Source organism: Peromyscus eremicus, chromosome 3 (assembly GCF_949786415.1).
Source record: "Peromyscus eremicus chromosome 3, PerEre_H2_v1, whole genome shotgun sequence".
Classification (NCBI taxonomy): Eukaryota; Metazoa; Chordata; class Mammalia; order Rodentia; family Cricetidae; genus Peromyscus; species Peromyscus eremicus.
Genome location: NC_081418.1, coordinates 90169088 through 90188145, shown reverse-complemented (window position 1 = coordinate 90188145; position 19058 = coordinate 90169088). Strand labels below are relative to the sequence as shown.

Here is a 19058-nt window from a genome sequence, read left to right as displayed (position 1 = left end):
GTAAAGTAAAAGCAGGGACATGGATTTGGACGGCTATGTCTGGACCCCTAGACTCTACATCAGAGAAGAGAAATGTGGAGAGCCTGTCAGAGATCTGGGGGGCGGGGACAATTATCCTTTCTGCAGCATAACAGAGAGGCTATTTTCTGTGGCACTTGACAGGTGGCTGAGTTTTAACCCTCATGTCTATTTTGAAACTTTGCTTGCCCAGGGAGCAAACATCTGGTTGGGAACACAGATAGGCAGTGATTCAAATGCTATTCCTTGCTATCAGTATCATAGCAGATTATAACTGGTGATTAGTTGGTTTCAAATTTGGAGTAAAGTCATTGTAATCAGTTAAGGAAGGAGATCTTTCAGATCCTTCTCTCAGCTCATTAATGTCATGCTATGATATTTCCCTTTGCAAAGACATGCCTTCCCTTTCAAATGTATTCATCTGCTCTGGTTCTCGGCAGAACACTAACTCATATTTTCTGTGCTTTTACTCTGAGAATTTTAAACTGAACTCTCCTTGAAGAATTTTTCATCTGCTGACTATAGATTAGGTGCATCTGCCAACCATGCTGTGTTATGTTAATTTTAATTCTAGTTCATCAGAATTACTAAGCATGTAATAACTTTGAACTGAATATTTTATTGGGTATGAATATTGGCTAAGATTTTAAATTTGGAATCAACTTTTAAATATTAGCTAACTGACCTCTGACAGCACCTGTTGCTAGGCCCTCAGGCAGACGCCGGGTCAGAAGACATCTTGTGGAAATCGGTTCTCTCCTACCATGTGGGTCTTGGGGATTGAACTCACTCAGATCATCAAGCTTTGTAGCAAGTACCTTTTGTCTCTGAGCCATCTTGCTGACATGTCCATGGGTCTGCTTGTTAAAATGATCTTGGCCTTCTGGATGTTATGTGTAGGAATTCTTAACATTTTCTTGATGTTGGTGGTAACACATTTAATTTCTCACTTTATCGTGAGTGCAACAGAAAAATTTCTTCCTTAATGAAAATAAAACTGTTTTATCTTTGCTTTCTATGGTTGTGTGGCCACATGACAGACTTGGATGCATAGTTTTAACTGATCTTTCCACATCTCGGCACCAATTACCAAATAGTTAAGAGAATATACAAAACACACAGAGTCATAAAAATGAGAGGGCTTCTGTAGATCTCGCTCTTCTTAAAGCAGACCACTGTGCTTTTTCTGTGTTTATGCCATGGATGATATTTATTATTTAAAAAAAAGAGGATTTCAATACTCCAAAATGTGGAGAACTTCAATTAAAGAGACCAGTGGTTCTCACATGAGACAATGTTGTGTGCACGTGTATACTCATTTGTATACACATGCTTTTATGTGTGAAGATATGTTTATGTAAGGAATACTGCAGGCTTGTGTGTGTGTGTGTGTGTGTGTGTGTGTGTGTGCATGTGCATGCACACATGTGCACCTGCGTGTGTGTGTGTGTGTGTGTGTGTGTGTGTGTGTGTGTGTGTGAGTACACTCACACCAGTGATCAACATTGGTTATCCTCCTCAATCAGTCTTCACATAACTGTTTGAGACAGGGTCTCTCATTGAACCTGGGACCTACTGACTCAGCTAGGCTAGCTGGCCAGCAAGCCCCAGGGACCCACTTGTCTCTGCCTCCCCAGCATTGAAATTGCAGGCATATGACACCATACCTATCTGTTATATGGATGATGAGGCCTGAACTCAGATACTCACACTTTTGTGGCAAGAACTTTCAACAATGACCCATCTCCCTAACCACCCAACCCCCATTAGGACTAGGGCCACCAGAAGCACCATGAAAGACACTGGTTATTATGTAGTTTTTTTTTTTTTTTGATCCATACCTGTGTGGGCACTACTGGCTTCTAGATACCAAGGACTCTGCTGAGCACCCCCAGGTTGTGCTGGACAATCCCTGCACTCCTCAACACAGTTATATGTCCCACCATACCCATTGTGCCAAAGGTAAGAATCTCTGTTGCTGAATTCAGAGATAAGGAACCTGTACACAATGACAAAGGCAGATTTGTCTTGTGACACAGTTTATTTTATGTCAGACAGTGTCTTCTAATTCCTTTGCTTTATGCTCTTGGTTGTTTATCTAAGAACTCCTAAGAAATAATAATAATAATATCTCCAAAACATAAATGAAAAAGAATAACATTGTACAGTACTTGCCTTATTCTTCATTGTAGTACAAATTTCTCAATGATCTAGCTAACATTGTAACAAAGCTTGGAATGTAATATACTGTTTGCAAAGATCTATACAGCTGGGGAGACTGAAAGATAAATAGATACGAATCAATAAATAGCTCTGTAAAATATTTTTTAAATGTTTTGTAAATGCAGATGGATTGAGAAATGGTTATGCCCACAGCTGATATAGGGAATGTAATTTTAAGCTACAGAGAATTAGTAACACATAATCAAGGACTTAAAAAACAAATTGGAATTTTCTAAATAGGAAAGAGGTAAAGAATATTGTATGCTACACCATGGGCATCAACATGCCTTCATGCAAACTTTTGAAAGTACATATTAAGAGAACCATACTGTAGTATGATCTAGTAGTCCACGAGTGAACATACATCATGTCCTAGGTTCATTTTCAGTTTCTGGGAAACATACCCTGACAAAGAGGCTTAGGGGACAAAGGGCTTATTTTAGTTCACAAATTCAGACTCTAGTTTGTTATTGTATTTATGCCAAGTTGGCAGGAACTTGGAGCAGCTTGTCATGTCACATCCACATACAAATAGCAAAGAGAAATAAGTTAATGTGTACATGCTTATACCACCTAGGCTCCACTGCCTAGGAAATGGTGCCACCCACAGTGGCCTGGGTCTTTCTCCATCAATTAATACAATCATGGCAATCCCCACAGATATACGCACATAGCAATCTGGTCTAGGATACGTCTAGTTGAGACTCTCCTCCCAGTTAATTCTAGGTTGTATCAGCTGACAATTAAAACCAACCATCACAAATCATAGGAAGTGGAAATGGAAATCTGTAGTTCTATTTAAGGCAGCAGAGAAACTGAAGACAATGCATGGAGTAAACCAGGATGTCCATGTGTGGGAGAACAGTTGAAGAAAATGTGACATTTGTGTGTATAAACATAAGAGAATATTGCTCAGCCACTAAATTAATTGTAGAAAGTAGTATGTGGGATGGGATAGAGAGAGAATTGGGGAAGAGAGTCATGAGTATATATTATATACATTATGATATTTTCAAAGCATAGATCTACTTAATAAAAAAAATAGAAATCTTGTAATTTGCAGCAACATAAATGGAACTGGAAGACATGGAATTAAGAGAAATAAGCCAGGCATAGAAAAACAGATGTTACATGTTCTTATTCCCACAAGGAAAGTAAGATAAGGGCTTTCAGAGCACAGATTAGCACAGTGATCTCTGGGGAGTTTGAAGTGTGGGTTGGTGGTTAGTGTTTTCTAGAACAGTAGGGTAACTATAGCTTACTAAGAATTTGAAGAGTTGGAACAGTCTAAATATTCAAAGACATAGCAATGCTAATTACCCTGATTTGATCATTATGCATAGAATATATGTGTCAAATTACTGAACCTTACAAATCACACTGAACCTTACAAATATGCACAAGTTTTATGTGTTGTTAAATAATTAACACAGATTGTAGTAATTTGCTCATTGGAATTATTTGAGGTCAAAACACAAGTTAAGAAAGAATGCTATTTTTCAATAACGACTTAAACTTCTTTCTTTGCTACAACATTTGAAAGTTCACTGCAGGAAATCATTTCTCTTTGGCTTAAAAACAGTCCTTTTCCTGCCATGATTGCAAGAGAAGTGTGTATCTAGATGCATCAGGACTCTAACGTACCTTCAGAGAACAGTGTATATCCAACTACTTCTTTTTATGAAAATAACTAACTCTCACCATGATAATGGTTTCTGATGGCAGAGAAGAGTGGCATCACTAGGGACATAAAAGAATTAGAAAATTTGGGGGGAAGAAAGACATTTGGCCCTACCACACTTCGTTCCTACTTGATATAAACTCTGAGTGGGCAGGCTTGGGATAGTTTCATTATTAGGCTTTTAATAATTATGGTATGGTGAATGATAATTATACTTGTTTTGTGATTTTGTTTTTCCAAATTTTGTTGCCTTGACAGGAGTAAATGCCATTTACAATATGATAAGGGATGCTACTTATCTTGACTGGTCCCTCAGCTACCCTGTCCTGCCTGTACAGAGATGATGCGTCAAAGACAATGTGATACAGATATACCCTTGACATGTGTCTCTAGAGGGGTTGCTAACTCAGATATTATCAAGCAAGAACCTGAGCTGGCATTAGCTCATTTAAGATATTTTATGAATCAGGCAAAAGACATTCCCCTTCCCCCCTACCCCCACTCTACCATGTAAGAAAGCCCTGCTTTCTCCTTGCTCTGGAAACTGTTATGGGACTAATTAATGGCCATGGCTGCTGGCTTGGTGAAAGGGAGGGTGGCTGCATTTCATACCAATTTATCCCACTTTACTTGATGTATTTGTGTTGAGAAAAAAGTGGAATGAGAAGCAGATTAGTAATGCGCCCTTGATGTAATTACATCTAGTGAGCGAAAGAGTGGGACTGGAGTTGTACCCACTATCACTCTGTGAACAGATCTTATTAAGATGGTGGTGTTTAGACACTTCCTAGCTCCCAGTCTATATGTAGACTGCATGGACAGGTTCCATTATCTCAGAAGGGCTTTCAGTGCCTTCACAGGGATGCCTCTATTTCTATCTGCTGACATAGTCATATACTGTATCATTCTTTATTATAAATCTAGCCACATCACTTCAGTCTGTTCTCTTTTTTCAGGCTTCAGCACTCTTTAGAAATCACATGTTTTGTATGAACATGCCCTCTCCCTTTAGGTATCTGTAGACATTCAGTGCTATCCCTGCCCTTCATCTAGCCACACCCTGGGCTCATAGAAACAGGAACTTGATCTTGTGATTGTGATGGAGACTTTCCAGCCTGTATGGGCTGGGAGGACACCATCTTGCCTTATACCAGGGCATTGAGCTCTAGAGGACTGTCATTCTTTTGCAAGCAAGTGTACTTCTTCAAGTTTTGTGGGAGACCAGCTCCCATATTTTATGACAGGGTACTCTTTAGGAGTGAGGGATAAGAGATATTAGAGAGAAGAATAGCGTGGAGAGAAATCATATAGAAACACAGGATAGCCTTGGGAGGGCCTGGATCATTATCCACCAGCCCCTTCTGTCTCTTCTAAATGGCCTTTTATAGGAATGCCAAGGGATGGAGCAAAAGATCTCCCCCTAGCACAGCCAAATGCAGACCCTTTCCAATCACCTGGGAAGCATACATGGGGTCAAGCAATCCTTTAATGCAGCCCTGCTAGGTAAAGCAAGTTCAGATAATCTCTGTGGGCCTCCACAAAGCTTCCTGGGAGTTTAGTATGTCCATTAACACTCAGCAAGCATTTGTGAGCTCACTGTGTTCTAAGAACCTGCTTAGGTCTATAATGCCAACCTGTTTTTGTATATTGTGTCATGTCTCAAAATTAAAGTAATACTATAAAGGAAATAAAGAAATCACTTCAATAGGTCTTTTGTGGCTGAATCAGAGTTAATTGTTAAGTGATAAATTATCTGTGCACAATGCTGTAATAATAGAATTTGGGGAACGCAATGTGAGGGTTACAGGAATGTCTGCTAACCATTATTTGATCATGTGGTTGTGCTGCAGGTTTCATTATACCCTCCCAACTCCACAGCAGGTTTTTACAATGGTTGTGCTTATTTCAGCATTTTACTCTTGTAAACTGCTTTGCACTGTTTTTCTGAAAGTTGTAAGACCTATCTTGCATATTAGGCTTCATTTCTTGATTATAACATCTTGATTAGTCACAACCAATAGGTAGGTAAAAACTTCTGTCTGATAATTTTCCTCCTCATCATGTTTATGATTCTTTTTTATTTTATTTTGAGTCAAACCTTATCTGTTTTGACTTTAATGTCCAGTATTTTTATCTTACTATATTTCTTAATATATATTTTTGCGTGTTTATGTATGATACTGTTTATTCTGTGTATGTATGTGTGCATTCAGAGGGCAATGTGAAAAACTTCATTGTCTCTTTTCAACTTATGAGTTCCAAGGATGGAACTTGGGTCATCATGCTTGGTGATAAAAGTGCCTTTATCTGCTAAGCCATCTCACTCCCTGATCTTAATCGCTAGGTTTAATAAGATGATTTCTTAGTTTCTTATATTTTGCACTGTTTCATGTATGTTACATATTATAAAATTTATTCTCTTCATGCATAAATATTCAAGTTGATAAAGCATACAGAATGTGTCAAAAATGAACAGTTAAAAATTGTATATACCTTTAGGATGCTCATGCAACTCAAATTTTGACACTGTATTGTAATTCTTATTTTAAGGCCATGCTATAATAATTTTGCAAACAGTAAGAAATCATCTTTAGAAAATCACATTGTTTTAATAAACAGTTGTCATCCACCTGTCATTTTGGTAGCAACTTTTATAAATTAGCATTTATGCACTTCATTGTAACAAAAATATTTCTACTTCTAAATACTGTTGTTTGTGATCATTTCACCTTTTCTTTAGAGATTCGGGGCAGTGTTAAGAGTTATTTCCATCTTCCTGACCAGCAGGGATAATATGCTATTTAACTATGTTCAGAATGGTCTTACCTGTGCAAAGTGGGTGAAGAGCTTGGAGAGAGTCCTTGACGTTCTTGACCTATTATCATTTTAAATGTTTCATGTGAGGACTTCCATTTCAACAAAGCTGCTTGAGTGGAATAAAATTGAAAAGTAAAATGAATTATATTCCCTTCATTGGTTGTTATATATTTGAACTGGGGCCTTTAATTAGCATGTAAGTGAGGGAAGTGCCATCTCTTTCTTAAATAAGGAGCATTCTCATCTGGAGAAGGTGGCAGCTCTTACATTAAATCCTGACTTGGAAAGGTTTCTAATAGTTATTCAAAGGCCATTCTATCTGAAGATGAAGAATTTAACAAAAAAAAAGGTAGTATTACCTGATTTAGCATTATAATGGAAAGAAGTGGGAAAAAGGGAAAATAGCTCTGTGAAAAATATGTAAGAACATAAAAATATGCCAGGGACCAAGAAGAAAAGGAAGGTATGTCACCACTTTTTCATTGCTGTGACAAATGTACCTGACAAGATGAAATTAAAGGAAGGGATTGTTTTTTTCGAATGTGTAGTTTGAAGGGATGCAGTCCACTGTAGTGGGAAAGGTTTGGCAGCAGGAGCAGGAAGCTGCTGGTCACGTTGTCCCTGCCATCCAGAAACAGAAAGATCAAACAGGAAGTGGAGCTGAGCTACAAATTCTCAAGCTTTCCAGCCATACAATTCTTGCAGCCTGGCTTCACTTCCTGAAGATTCTAAGGTTCTAGACTCTAGAACCTTTCCCAAATAGTGCCATTCCTAGGATGTCCAGTGTTAAAATGTGAGACTCTGTGTAGCATTTCACCCTCAAGACACAATGGGAAGGAACTTCCTATGGTTTTCTAAACCTAATTATTATTTACAAGAAAATTGGGCTCACATAAGTCTAGAAGAGCTGCTACTATCAGGATAAGGATTCATGGGATGAGATGTCTGGAATTCAAAAAGGAAAAGAAGAGATGAGGGAAGGACAAGGAGAGAAGAGGGAGGAGAGGGAGGGAGGAGACTGACTTCATGGTGCTGTGGGATGGTCTGTATGTCAAGTGTGTTGCTGATTGGTCAGTAAATAAATCACTGATTGGCCATTGGCTAGGCAGGAAGTATAGGCGGGACAAGGAAAAGAATTCTGGGAAATGGAAGGCGGAGAGAGAGACATTGCGAGCCGCCATCAGGACAAGGAAGATGTAAGGTACCAGTAAGCCATGAGCCATGTGGCAAAGTAAAGATTAATAGAAATGGGCTAAATATAAGAGTAAGAGCTAGACAATAACAGGCCTGAGCTAATGGCCAAGCAGTTTAAATAATGTAAGAGTCTGTGTGTTTATTTTATAAGTGGGCTCTGAGACTGGCGGGACTTGATGGTGGGAGCTGGAGAGAAATTCTCCAGCAACAAATGGCGCCCAACGTGGGGCAAGAGTTTCCACCTAAAACCTGAGTAAAAAGATTCTAAAACGGAGCTGAAAACAGTTCCTAGTTGTCTCTATCAAGTTAGCGGCAGCCTGCGTGTTTGAGCTACTGCTGGCGGGTTCCTAGCGTGCGTGCTCGACCTGCCGCCGTATGGCAGGAATGAGGCCTCTGCAAGTAGCACATTAAACTGTGTGGTGAATTTAGCCTTTGCTAGTACAAAACAAAAAAAGAGGTTTCTGGGCTACACGCTACTTTGGTAAAAGTGTAGACCCACTATTTCTGAGAGTTATGGCTCCCAGAGCTGGCGGAAAGCGGACCGCCGCCATGTTGGGAAGCTGAAGTGGGCGGAGCCAGCAGCCACTGCGCCTTTCAGGCTTAGAAGGCTGCAGTTTAAAAGTAATAGGCTCAAGCTAATATAAAAAAATAAGCCACGTAAAGATGACTACCACACAGAGAATCTGGATTATGTTCTCTTTGATATTCGTAACTGCAGAAAAACATTTGATTGTAAAAGCTGTTGAGTTATGCCAAAATGTATATTTTAAAGGTACCTTGACTTCAAAATTTGGATATAAGGATATGTTGCTTTGGAAAAGAGTCTCTGCTCTTGTTTCCACAGAAAGCCAGAGACTATGGATTTGTTCCAGATTAAGATACATCAGGTTTGACCAGCCAAGACCCCCTGAAAGGTCTCCAATGACACCATGGCCCAGATGATTCAACATCCAGAATGGTTTCAAGTCAACTGGCTCAGATATACAGCCTCACGGACTACTCCATGATCCTAAAATTTTCTTTCTGTCTCCAGAAGATACAGCGCCCCCCTCCAGCAGGAAGTAGTAAGAGAAGCTACGCCCAAATTCCCAAATATACCAAGCTGGCTTTAGAGATGGAATTGGCTCACTCCCCCTCGAAACCCAGACATATTGCTCAAAAAAAAAAAAAAATGGTTAAGAGATTCTTGTGTCCCAAATCAGAAGAGCCCTCTGGTGTGGGACAGAGAAAAACCAATATTTTTATTTAAAGCAGGTTGATTATAAATACAATCTCTTTCTAAAGAAAAAAAGGGGATAGTTTAGATATGATAGGATGAAAGGGTAGATTAATAAACCTACTTTTAAAGAGTAACAACTTGTTTAAAATGTTTTACATCGCTATAGATTTTAGTTTATTGATACAAATTTAAACTTAATTTTGTTATACTGTATATTTCTATTCTTGTTTGAGGTATTATGTTTATGTAACTCATTTAAAATTATAATGGATAATTAAAAAATAGATTAATAATTAGTCATCTATGATAATCATATTTGTAGCCATGTTAGTTAAGTCTTCTAGGTATACATAGATATATTTCAGATAGATAGGTAGTCTTCAAACACTTCAAAGATCTACAGAATATGGCATTTAAAATGTTTTAAAAGTTTAGACTTTTTGGACAATGAGACATGTCTGCTCCTGACAGCACCGATTTACTTCAGAGAGGAGGATGGGCATCGAAGACACTCCATATGGAGTTTATCTTCACCTTGACAAAAATAGCCATTTGGGCAAGAAACTGTTCTTGCCTGGACTGCTTGATCAACTGGACATGCAGGACCCATAGAAAGGTGACCACTGAACTTTGCTTGACAAAATGGTCCTTCAGGTTCCTGCTTTGCAGAGAAAACTGCCAGACATTCTACAGGACACAGAGAAAAGTGAATAAGAGACTCTAGGCCTGTGGGCTGAAGACAGATGCCCCAACTTTACAAGAGAACTTTGAATGACTGTCCAGACTGCCAGCTGTCTCTGTCTACCCTACAAGACTCCTAAAAGTTGCTTATATCCTTCTCCATTTCTCAGGTAGTAGTATATCCTTCTGAGGTCTTTGATGTGGTTAAAGACTAGATACTTACAATTTTCCTTAGTTATAATAAAAGATAAGTTAGATATAAAACCTTAAACTTACAAATATAAGATAGATAGGATCTCTTCTTTAATATTGTAACTGTAATTCTTGCTTGATAATTGTTTTGTTATATGTAATTTTACTATGTTAAAGTTAAAACCTTCCTTTTTAAGAAAAGAAAAGGGGAAGTGCTGTGGGATGGTCTGTATGTCAAGTGTGTTGCTGATTGGTCAGTAAATAAATCACTGATTGGCCATTGGCTAGGCAGGAAGTATAGGCGGGACAAGGAAAAGAATTCTGGGAAATGGAAGGCGGAGAGAGAGACATTGCGAGCCGCCATCAGGACAAGGAAGATGTAAGGTACCAGTAAGCCATGAGCCATGTGGCAAAGTAAAGATTAATAGAAATGGGCTAAATATAAGAGTAAGAGCTAGACAATAACAGGCCTGAGCTAATGGCCAAGCAGTTTAAATAATGTAAGAGTCTGTGTGTTTATTTTATAAGTGGGCTCTGAGACTGGCGGGACTTGATGGTGGGAGCTGGAGAGAAATTCTCCAGCAACATCATGGGCTTTACCTTTGCTAATAGTTGGCTGCTGAATAAGGCCCATTGCATTTTCTTTCTTTTTCAGGAAGGGGAAATCTGATGAGGGTATTGGAGCAGCTGTGATACTGTATTATTCTAAAGCTCAGTAACTATGTGGATTGCTTACATGGGTAGAAATGAGTGAGAAGCTGATTGCAGTAACCTGGCCAGGTGTTAAAAAGAAACTCAAACCTGGATGAAGGTGAGATAGAATGTAGAGTTGGAAAAAAAGAAAGTGAGAACATGAATGAAAACACCACCCTATGTGTTCTCACGCTTCGGACACCACGTCTCCAACCATGATGGACTATCCCTTCAAACTGTAAGCCAGTGTAAGCCATCCCTTCCGTACACAGCTTTTTGTCCAGGCATTTTGTCACATCAGTGAGAAAAGTAGCTAATATAGCTTCCCTTTGCCCTTAGGAAACTACATAACTCTGTCTCTTCACAGAGGCATCACCAATGGATGTGGGTGTGTGTATGTGTGTGTAGTGTTTTGAGTGACAGGAGGGCCCATTGTATCTAGTCAGAACCCTTAAATTCTCTTTAGCCTTCTTGTTCCCTTTCAATAAGAGATTCCATAGAAGTGTTAAGGCTGCTTTTAAATTTTTTCAGACACTACACAGGCAGTATTCCAATATGGCAGCTATTAATAGTTCTAAAATGGGGCAATATGTGTGTGTTTCCATATGATTGGTGATTTATGTCTTGCATGTACTCACGCTTACTCACACATACATCCCTCACTTTATTTTTTCCAGTCCTAGGGATAGAGCTCAAGGCCCTTGTGTCCACTAGGCAAAAGTTCCAAACCTGAATCCTCTGCTTTCTGAGAAATGTCCTAATAGAAGTAATAATGTACTTCTATTATTTTTATTTACCTTTTAGTCTGGACTACTGTTTACCTACAGTCTCTGTGGGCTGAATGCACCTTGAGGCTGCTGTGGTGGTGAGATGCCTTTCTGTATTCATATGTACAGGTGTTTCTATCTTACAGAAAGAAAAGAGATCCAGGATTGTTACAATGTTCTCATTTATTATTTTCGGTTTAAAGTCTATGTGCTGGTTAATTTTTTGTAAACTTGACACAAGCTGGGCATTGGGAAGAAGGGCCTTCAGTTGAGAAAAAATGCCTTCATCAGATTCTTTTAGAGGCAAATGTTAGGGATTTTCTGACTTAATAATTGATGTAGGAGTGCTCAGCTCAACTATGGATGGTGCCACCCCTGACCAAGAGGTCCTGGGTTCTATAAGAAAGTAAGCTGAACAAGTCATGAGAAGCAAGCCAGTAAGCAGCATTCCAGAATGATCTCTGCTTCAATTCCTGCCTCGCTTTAGTTCCTGCCCTGTCTTCCCTCAGTGATGGACTATTAACTTGAAGTGTAATATGCAATAAACCTTTTCTTCCCCAAGTTGCTTTTGATCTTGGTGTTCATCACAGCAATAGAAAACCGGCTAAGAAAGGCTTCATATAGTTTCTATAGAGGTATTAAACAAGGGCACATGGACTGGCTACTCCTGTGTGGCTGTTTGGTGGGATGCTAAGTCTAGCTGAGTTTCATCTTTGTTTGAAATAAGAAAATCTTGGCAGTCTCTCAATGGGTATGATTTGATTGATTATTTCTTTGTCCAGTGGGCAATGAGACTGGACTGAACACAAAGTGGTGTGATGACTGTTCTTGACAGTCAATAAGTTTAGTTAAACAGTGTTGCCTTGTGTCTCTTTCTGCAGCTGCTCTGTTTGGATTGTAGATATGCTCAAGGAGGTCAGAGAAGTAGATTTCTGAGATGCATCAGGTAGATATCTATTGGACTTTTATTGGCCTAATTTCTCTCTCCTCCCCAAGGCCAAAGGAAGAATGAATTGAGATTAAATAAATAAATACTGAGGAAGAAGCTATAAGGATCCCCATAACTTATGCTAATGGTAAACTCACTGCTCAGTCTCTCCTCTGTCATTCATTTTCTTTATCTCTTTACCAATATGTGGTAAAATGTGTTCTGTACAAATAAGACAGAAAGGGAAACACGGGTCTGACTGGTGAACCACTACCCATCACAACACTTGAATTTCATGACAGAGGTTGGGCAACCTTTTCAGTAGTTGGCCTAATAAATTTCTAGTCTAACTTCCCAACTCTGGTGTCCTGAAAAACAACCACAGACAGTGAGTAAATATGTGGATGTGGCTCTTTCCATAGAATGATATTTGGATTCTGTGTAATATTCTTGCATTGGGGGTTATTATTTTTACTGTTTTTAAGCCGATACTTGCAGTCAATATTGTTCTTGGTTTCCATGCCATAAGAGGCAAGTGATGGCTTTGTGTAGCTTAACAGGTATAGTTTATCAAGCAAAGGACAGAAAGAACATACCTGCGGGCATGGAAGTCTGACAATATTTACAGTAGCTATCATGTACAAGCATTGACTCTACTTGAGTCACTCAACAAAGTATTTTATACTTCCGTCTCATTTAATCTGCAAAGAAATTCTGCATGTGACATGATTAACTCAATCTTTGAGAACTAGTTTTAATTCAGGGAAGTTTAGAATTTTTCCTAATATTACAGTCAAATGCTGATGATTCAAAAACCTGGTCTTCAGCTGCTTTTCAGATAAATTACTAAGTGAATCTACTAAAGTATGACCTTGCTTCCTGATTTTAGAATCATCTCCTTTATTAATGACAAAACATGAAAGAGACTGGAGTAATCATGTTCAACATATTTTTATATTACTTACAATGAGTCTACAATAAAATCTGATACTATGCATAGTTTAACTATCCATGAAATTGGCTAATAAATTCTAAAAATTTAGCTCTCCTGGGTCAGGTAACTGACAAGGTTGAGGGGCCATCATTAACCATGTTTCCCCACATTAGAATTCTTGTTCTATTAGTCTATTACTTTGATGCATGAAGAAATTCAGGCTGTGACTCATGGATAAAGCAGCAGGCATGAATTATTTCTTTTTCTCTATTTTTTATTGTATATGTTTGTATATGTGGTGTCCATGCATTTATATTAATGAGCAGAGGATGTGTATTAGGGGGCATGCATGTATATGTGTCCATGTGCATTTGGAGGGCTGAGTTGTCATTGGGTGCCTCCTTCAATTGTTTTCCACCTTATGTATTGAGTCCATAGCTCTCACTTGAATCTAAACTCTCCATTTGGGATATATTCCAGCTAGACAGCTTGTTGCAGAGATTGTCTGTCTCAAATGTTCTGAGATTGCTCGTGGCCGTCAGTCCCAACTAGGAGTTATACTGGTGCTTGGGATCCAAACTCTGGTCCTCACACATTACCTACCAACACATTTCCTCAGCCTCAGGAATTAATTATTTTAAAAAGATAGATCCCAGTTGTATAGAGAATATATAACTTATCCATTAAATAATACCATGGAGGGGCTAGAAAATGACTCGGTCTCTAAGAATACTTGCTACTCTTGTAGAAGAATGGAGTTTAGTGACAACACCAAAGTTAAATTTTCCATTCACTTTTGTTCAATGCTTTACACACACAAAGGGAAGAAAATCCAAGTAACACATAAGTGTTTTGTAATAAGAACTTTATGTATCAATTATTGTGGGACCTAAGAGACAAAATTGTTCACTTATTCTCTTATTGACCCAGAAAAGGAAATTTTTCACCATATTATCCTTCTGGTTGGAGCCACTATCTCCATGATTAAACTCAGCTTATGGTGCTTAGAGTCTGTCATTCCCCATTCTTTATCTAGAAAACTGTGCTCTAATGGTAAGTTTAAGATCCTGTGTCATGTCTACTTTGTCTTATTTATAAATTGTCTGCAAAGAACAAGAGCACCAGATAGCTGTATGTAAACTCATACACATTTATTTCCTAAATATTATCCAATAAAATCACTGCTCTGTAATAGGTACTACATAATTTTGAAGGCTAATATTTTATAAAAGTGAATCTTTTATTCCTTTTCAAAGTAATTTTATTTATTCTTTAAAAATTTCAAGCATATATAAAATTGTTTGTTCACACCCATTCGCCACTACCTCCTGACAACTCCATCTAATGCTCTACCTCATTCCTTCTTAACATCATGACCTCTCACTTTTTCATTAATAACCCCTTGAAACGAATTAATGTTGCCCATATGCACAAAGGTGTGTTTTTTAGAGTAGTAACTCATCTACTGAATGTCAAACTTAGTGCTCAAATCAGAGTCTGTCTGCCAGAAAACATACTATTATCATTTTACCCTTCCTATTTCAAACTAATATCTTTGATGTGAATGGAACTTAGTTTTGGGGATATGATGTGATATAATGAAAAAACGTCTTATGTTTTACCATAATATATTAGTACAGTGACATTAGTTTTACCATGTCAACACCAATAAATTGGGAGTGTAGATGGATATAAATTGCTTAGAAACATTTTCTGTATTTCTTTATGAAAGTTTTCAAATGAATTTTCTGAAGCTGTTTCTATATTAAGTTTGATTTAAGTATGAATCTTTATACTTTTTAAGTATTTAAGTCTAAAGCTTTTTAAGTATAAAGATTTAAGTATAAAGCTTTATATAGAGTAAATTACACACATATGCAGTAGAAGAACATAGTGCCATTTTTATCTTTCATAGGTTTAGGGTACCTGCTGTGGACCATGCCCTGAGTGAAGTAACTAGACACATAGTGATGAGCAAAGAGATTTGAGCTCCTCAAAAGACACAATGAGTTAAAAAGCTTAATAAGAGTTGGAGATGAGGCTAGATGAGTGAAGTGCTTGTCACGTAAGCCTTGAGGAACTGAACTTAACCCCCCATAACCCACTTAAAGCTGGATGCAGTAGGACATATCTGCATTCCAACCAATTCTACTGAGAGATGGAAGATGGACATAGGAAAGCCCTGGAAGTTCATAGGGCAGGCTAGCCTAGCCTATGTAGTGTAAGTTACTAGACATCCTGTCTCAAACGAAGTAGAAGGTAAGGGCCTACATTAATGGTTGTCCTCGAACCTCTATGCTGTTATGTGCCATGACATGAGCACTCATGTGTGTATCCACATGTACACACACACACACATACACACACACACACACTCACACACACACACACACACACACACACACAGAGAGAGAGAGAGAGAGAGAGAGAGAGAGAGAGAGAGAGAGAGAGAGAGAGGAGAGAGATATTTTAGAAATGCTTACTAAAGTACTTACATCTAAAAGGGACTAGTAGAGTGAGTATACAAGAGAGTCTGAATTTTATTGGCTGGTATCGAAGCAATGCTTGTACTTGTGTTGTTGGAGGAGGGGGGAGTAAAATGGGAATGATTATGATCTCAAAGTGTTCATGAGAATAATGTGGCCAGGTGATTAGCTGATATGTTGATGTAGCATATGGAAGGGTTAACAAATAGAGTAGAGTAAGAAATAGCCTCAAACACCTCAAGGAGCTGTCAGTCTGGAGTGCTGCTCAGTGGTGCTTGTAGAGTCTGTTATCTTCTCAGATACTTGAACTAATTATCTTCTTTGCTGACCTCCCTTTAAAGAATCCCACAATTTCATCCTGTACAGAGGACAGGGTTTCCCTATCACACTGGCTAAGATTGGTGTTATCATCTGCTGAGGTTTACAATGGCAGTGTTTCCCTCCCTCATTTTCTAAACTTAACAGTGTCAGTTGAAAGACAATGCCTTTTCTTGTTTGCTTGAGCATATTCACTGCCCTCATATTGGTGGTCATTTAAACAGAGTAGGTTCTCAATACATAGTCCCCTGATTTTTAGGTGATTGTAAGCCACTCAATTCATTCATGGGTCTTGTGCAAGGGCAATATATGTTCTTTTTTTTAATAAGAAAATGTTTTATTCATTTTACATACCAATCAAAGATCTCCCTTATTGACTGAGTCTGCTCTCTGACCCACAAATTTTATTTTAAGAAAAATATGTATTAATTCACTTCACACTTAGTAGCTAAATTGGATCCATTGTGTCCTTTACTGTCCAAAAGATATAAAAATCCTTCCTATAAAATGCCCAAAAGATGTGTGTGTGTGTGTGTGTGTGTGTGTGTGTGTGTGTGTGTGTGTATACTACTAATATGGTTAAGATATCTTAAATTATTTCTAATACCCAGTATAACATAAATGTGTATATAAACAGTTTCTATACTATATTTTTTAGGAAATAATAGCAGTAAAATAAGGTTTGCACAAGTTTTGTGCAGATAAATTATTTTTTTTCAAACCTCAGTTGAATACATGTATGTGAAACTCATAGATATTCAGGCCTGACTATTTCAAAGAGAGTTTGGATTATTAGAAACAATAGAGAAGGAAGTCCAAGAATAAATGGGCAAATTGGTTTTGTAGTCTTTGCAGAAGCCTTTTTTATCCCTTTTTTTAAGAATTAAAAAATTATATGTATATGTGTGTATGTAGTGGGGGAATATGCCCATGAGGGCAGTAATCATAGAGGCCAGAAGAGGGCCTTGGATCCTTTGGAGCTGGAGTTCGAGGTGGTTGCAAGCAGTACCATGTGACCCCTAGGGACTGAACTTGGGTCCTCTCAAGGTCAGTATATGCTCAATATGTATCTCTCCAGCCTCCTTTGTTAATTTTTAGTTCTTAGCATGTACATAAACATTATCTGCTAGAGAAGTAAGCAGTCAGGTGACTATCCATCTTCCTACTTCTGACTTTACATCGCCCTTTACTTCTCTAAGCTCTGTTGATCCTGGAGAGATAGAAGTTTTAAAAAAATTGAAGCCGGGCGGTGGTGGCGCACGCCTTTAATCCCAGCACTCGGGAGGCAGAGCCAGGCGGATCTCTGTGAGTTCGAGGCCAGCTTGGACTACCAAGTGAGTTCCAGGAAAGGCGCAAAGCTACACAGAGAAACCCTGTCTCAAAAAACCGAAGGAAAAAAATAAATAAATAAAAAATAAAAAAATTGAAAGGATTCATGATAGGGCTCTCTTGAAACAAATTTACAGCTTTCCCTTGTCTTGTGAAGATTTTCATTTGCTTTGTTTATCGCACGTCACCTCTGGATGGCTGCTGCTTTTGTCCCACTGTCATCGGTATTACTACTGAGAGTGGACAGCTGGTGAGACATTGTCAGGATGCTAACATCTTACTCTCTTCCTGTTTTGACATTGTGATTGACATATACATGAACACTCTCTACCAAATGAGCTCCCAACAGTACACCTGTCAGCAAGTGGCTAGCTCCTTAGGTGTTGTATGTGGGTATGGCTCTGGCTTTCTGGAGAAGACCAGGCTTGTTTGCAGCTGGCCTGATTCAAGGGTGAATTCATACATGGCTTCCACGTCAGCCATGCAAGGAGCAGTAAATATTCTTGAGACAGGCTTTCTGCTTACTGTTCTCCAACTGAGCCTGATGGTAATTTGCCACGTTCTCTGGTGACCATGAATGCCTCCGTGTGTGTTCTAGCAGTGCTGGCTCCTACTACATTGATTTGACTTTATGACTAACCTTTCAACTCATTTCCACTGCTGCTCATAGTACTGAAGTTGAGACTGAAACTCAGGGACCTTGTGCCTGAATCTGTGCATTGCTCCTGTTTGTGTTTTTTTTTTACTAGGTCAGATGATCTGAATCTTGTCTCCACATCCTTCAGCCATTTATTGCCTGGCTATTGCTTCTGATGGGCAGCTTGCCCTGTACCATCAGAGTATCAGCATGGCTGCCTAGCCTGAGCCATCATTGGCAGCATGCAATGCCTCGGCCTCCATCTCAAGCCTGGTCCATAGGATATTACTAATTTTTGTCTAGTGAAACCCAACCAAGAATGTCATGGTGCAGAAGGGCCTATGGCAGCACAGCACCAGCATCACTCTCCATGTGGCTTTCTGACTCTGTTATCTGTTCTCTCCTCACTTAGCTCATAGTTTTTTGTTTTAGTTCGAATGCTCATACTGTGGTAGTCAGTACATCTTAGTGGAAAGACCATAGGAAGGGAGCCTAAAATTTACATTATGGTTAGATGCTCTGTACATACCTGGAAAAGTCTGTTTGCTCTCTTATTTTAGGTTGTTGTTTGTTCTAGAACCCTCCCTGGAATGGGTAGATAGAGAAGGCTCAACACTAATTTTTAATCTAGCCATTCACTATTTGGAATTGTTTCATCTTATCACCTTAATGCCTTTTGTAATCTTTCCATTAAAATCTCTATTACTCATAGATTTAATATGAATCTTCCACAGTCCTTCTTTCAGCCATGATACCTAAGTTGCTATGTGTGTCCATGAAGAACTAGTCAAAACCACTGAATGAGTGGATTGTGTTGCTAATGCAGTATATGTGTACCCAGTTATTTCTCACATCTGCTATAGGCCAAAGGACCCATTGGTTTGTATCTTTTCAATATGGGAGCATAAGGTTGTGCTAATTTTGGAAAACATGCTGTCATA

The 19058-nt window shown here is 38.7% G+C and overlaps 1 protein-coding gene across 4 annotated transcripts in view; it reads left to right on the top strand.

Moving 5' to 3' along the window:
- The window catches only part of Ctnna2 (catenin alpha 2), a 1136313-nt gene that overhangs the window by 213329 nt on the left and 903926 nt on the right, over positions 1 to 19058 (top strand). Inside the window, exon 1 of one of the 4 annotated variants that reach the window (XM_059258008.1) lies at positions 12364 to 12431. The exons of the other annotated variants lie outside the window; for them this stretch is intronic. Coding sequence (XP_059113991.1) covers positions 12423 to 12431 — 9 coding nt within the window. The 5' untranslated portion in view covers positions 12364 to 12422. Of the gene's footprint in view, positions 1 to 12363; positions 12432 to 19058 lie in introns of those variants that run through there. 4 annotated transcript variants of the gene reach the window in all.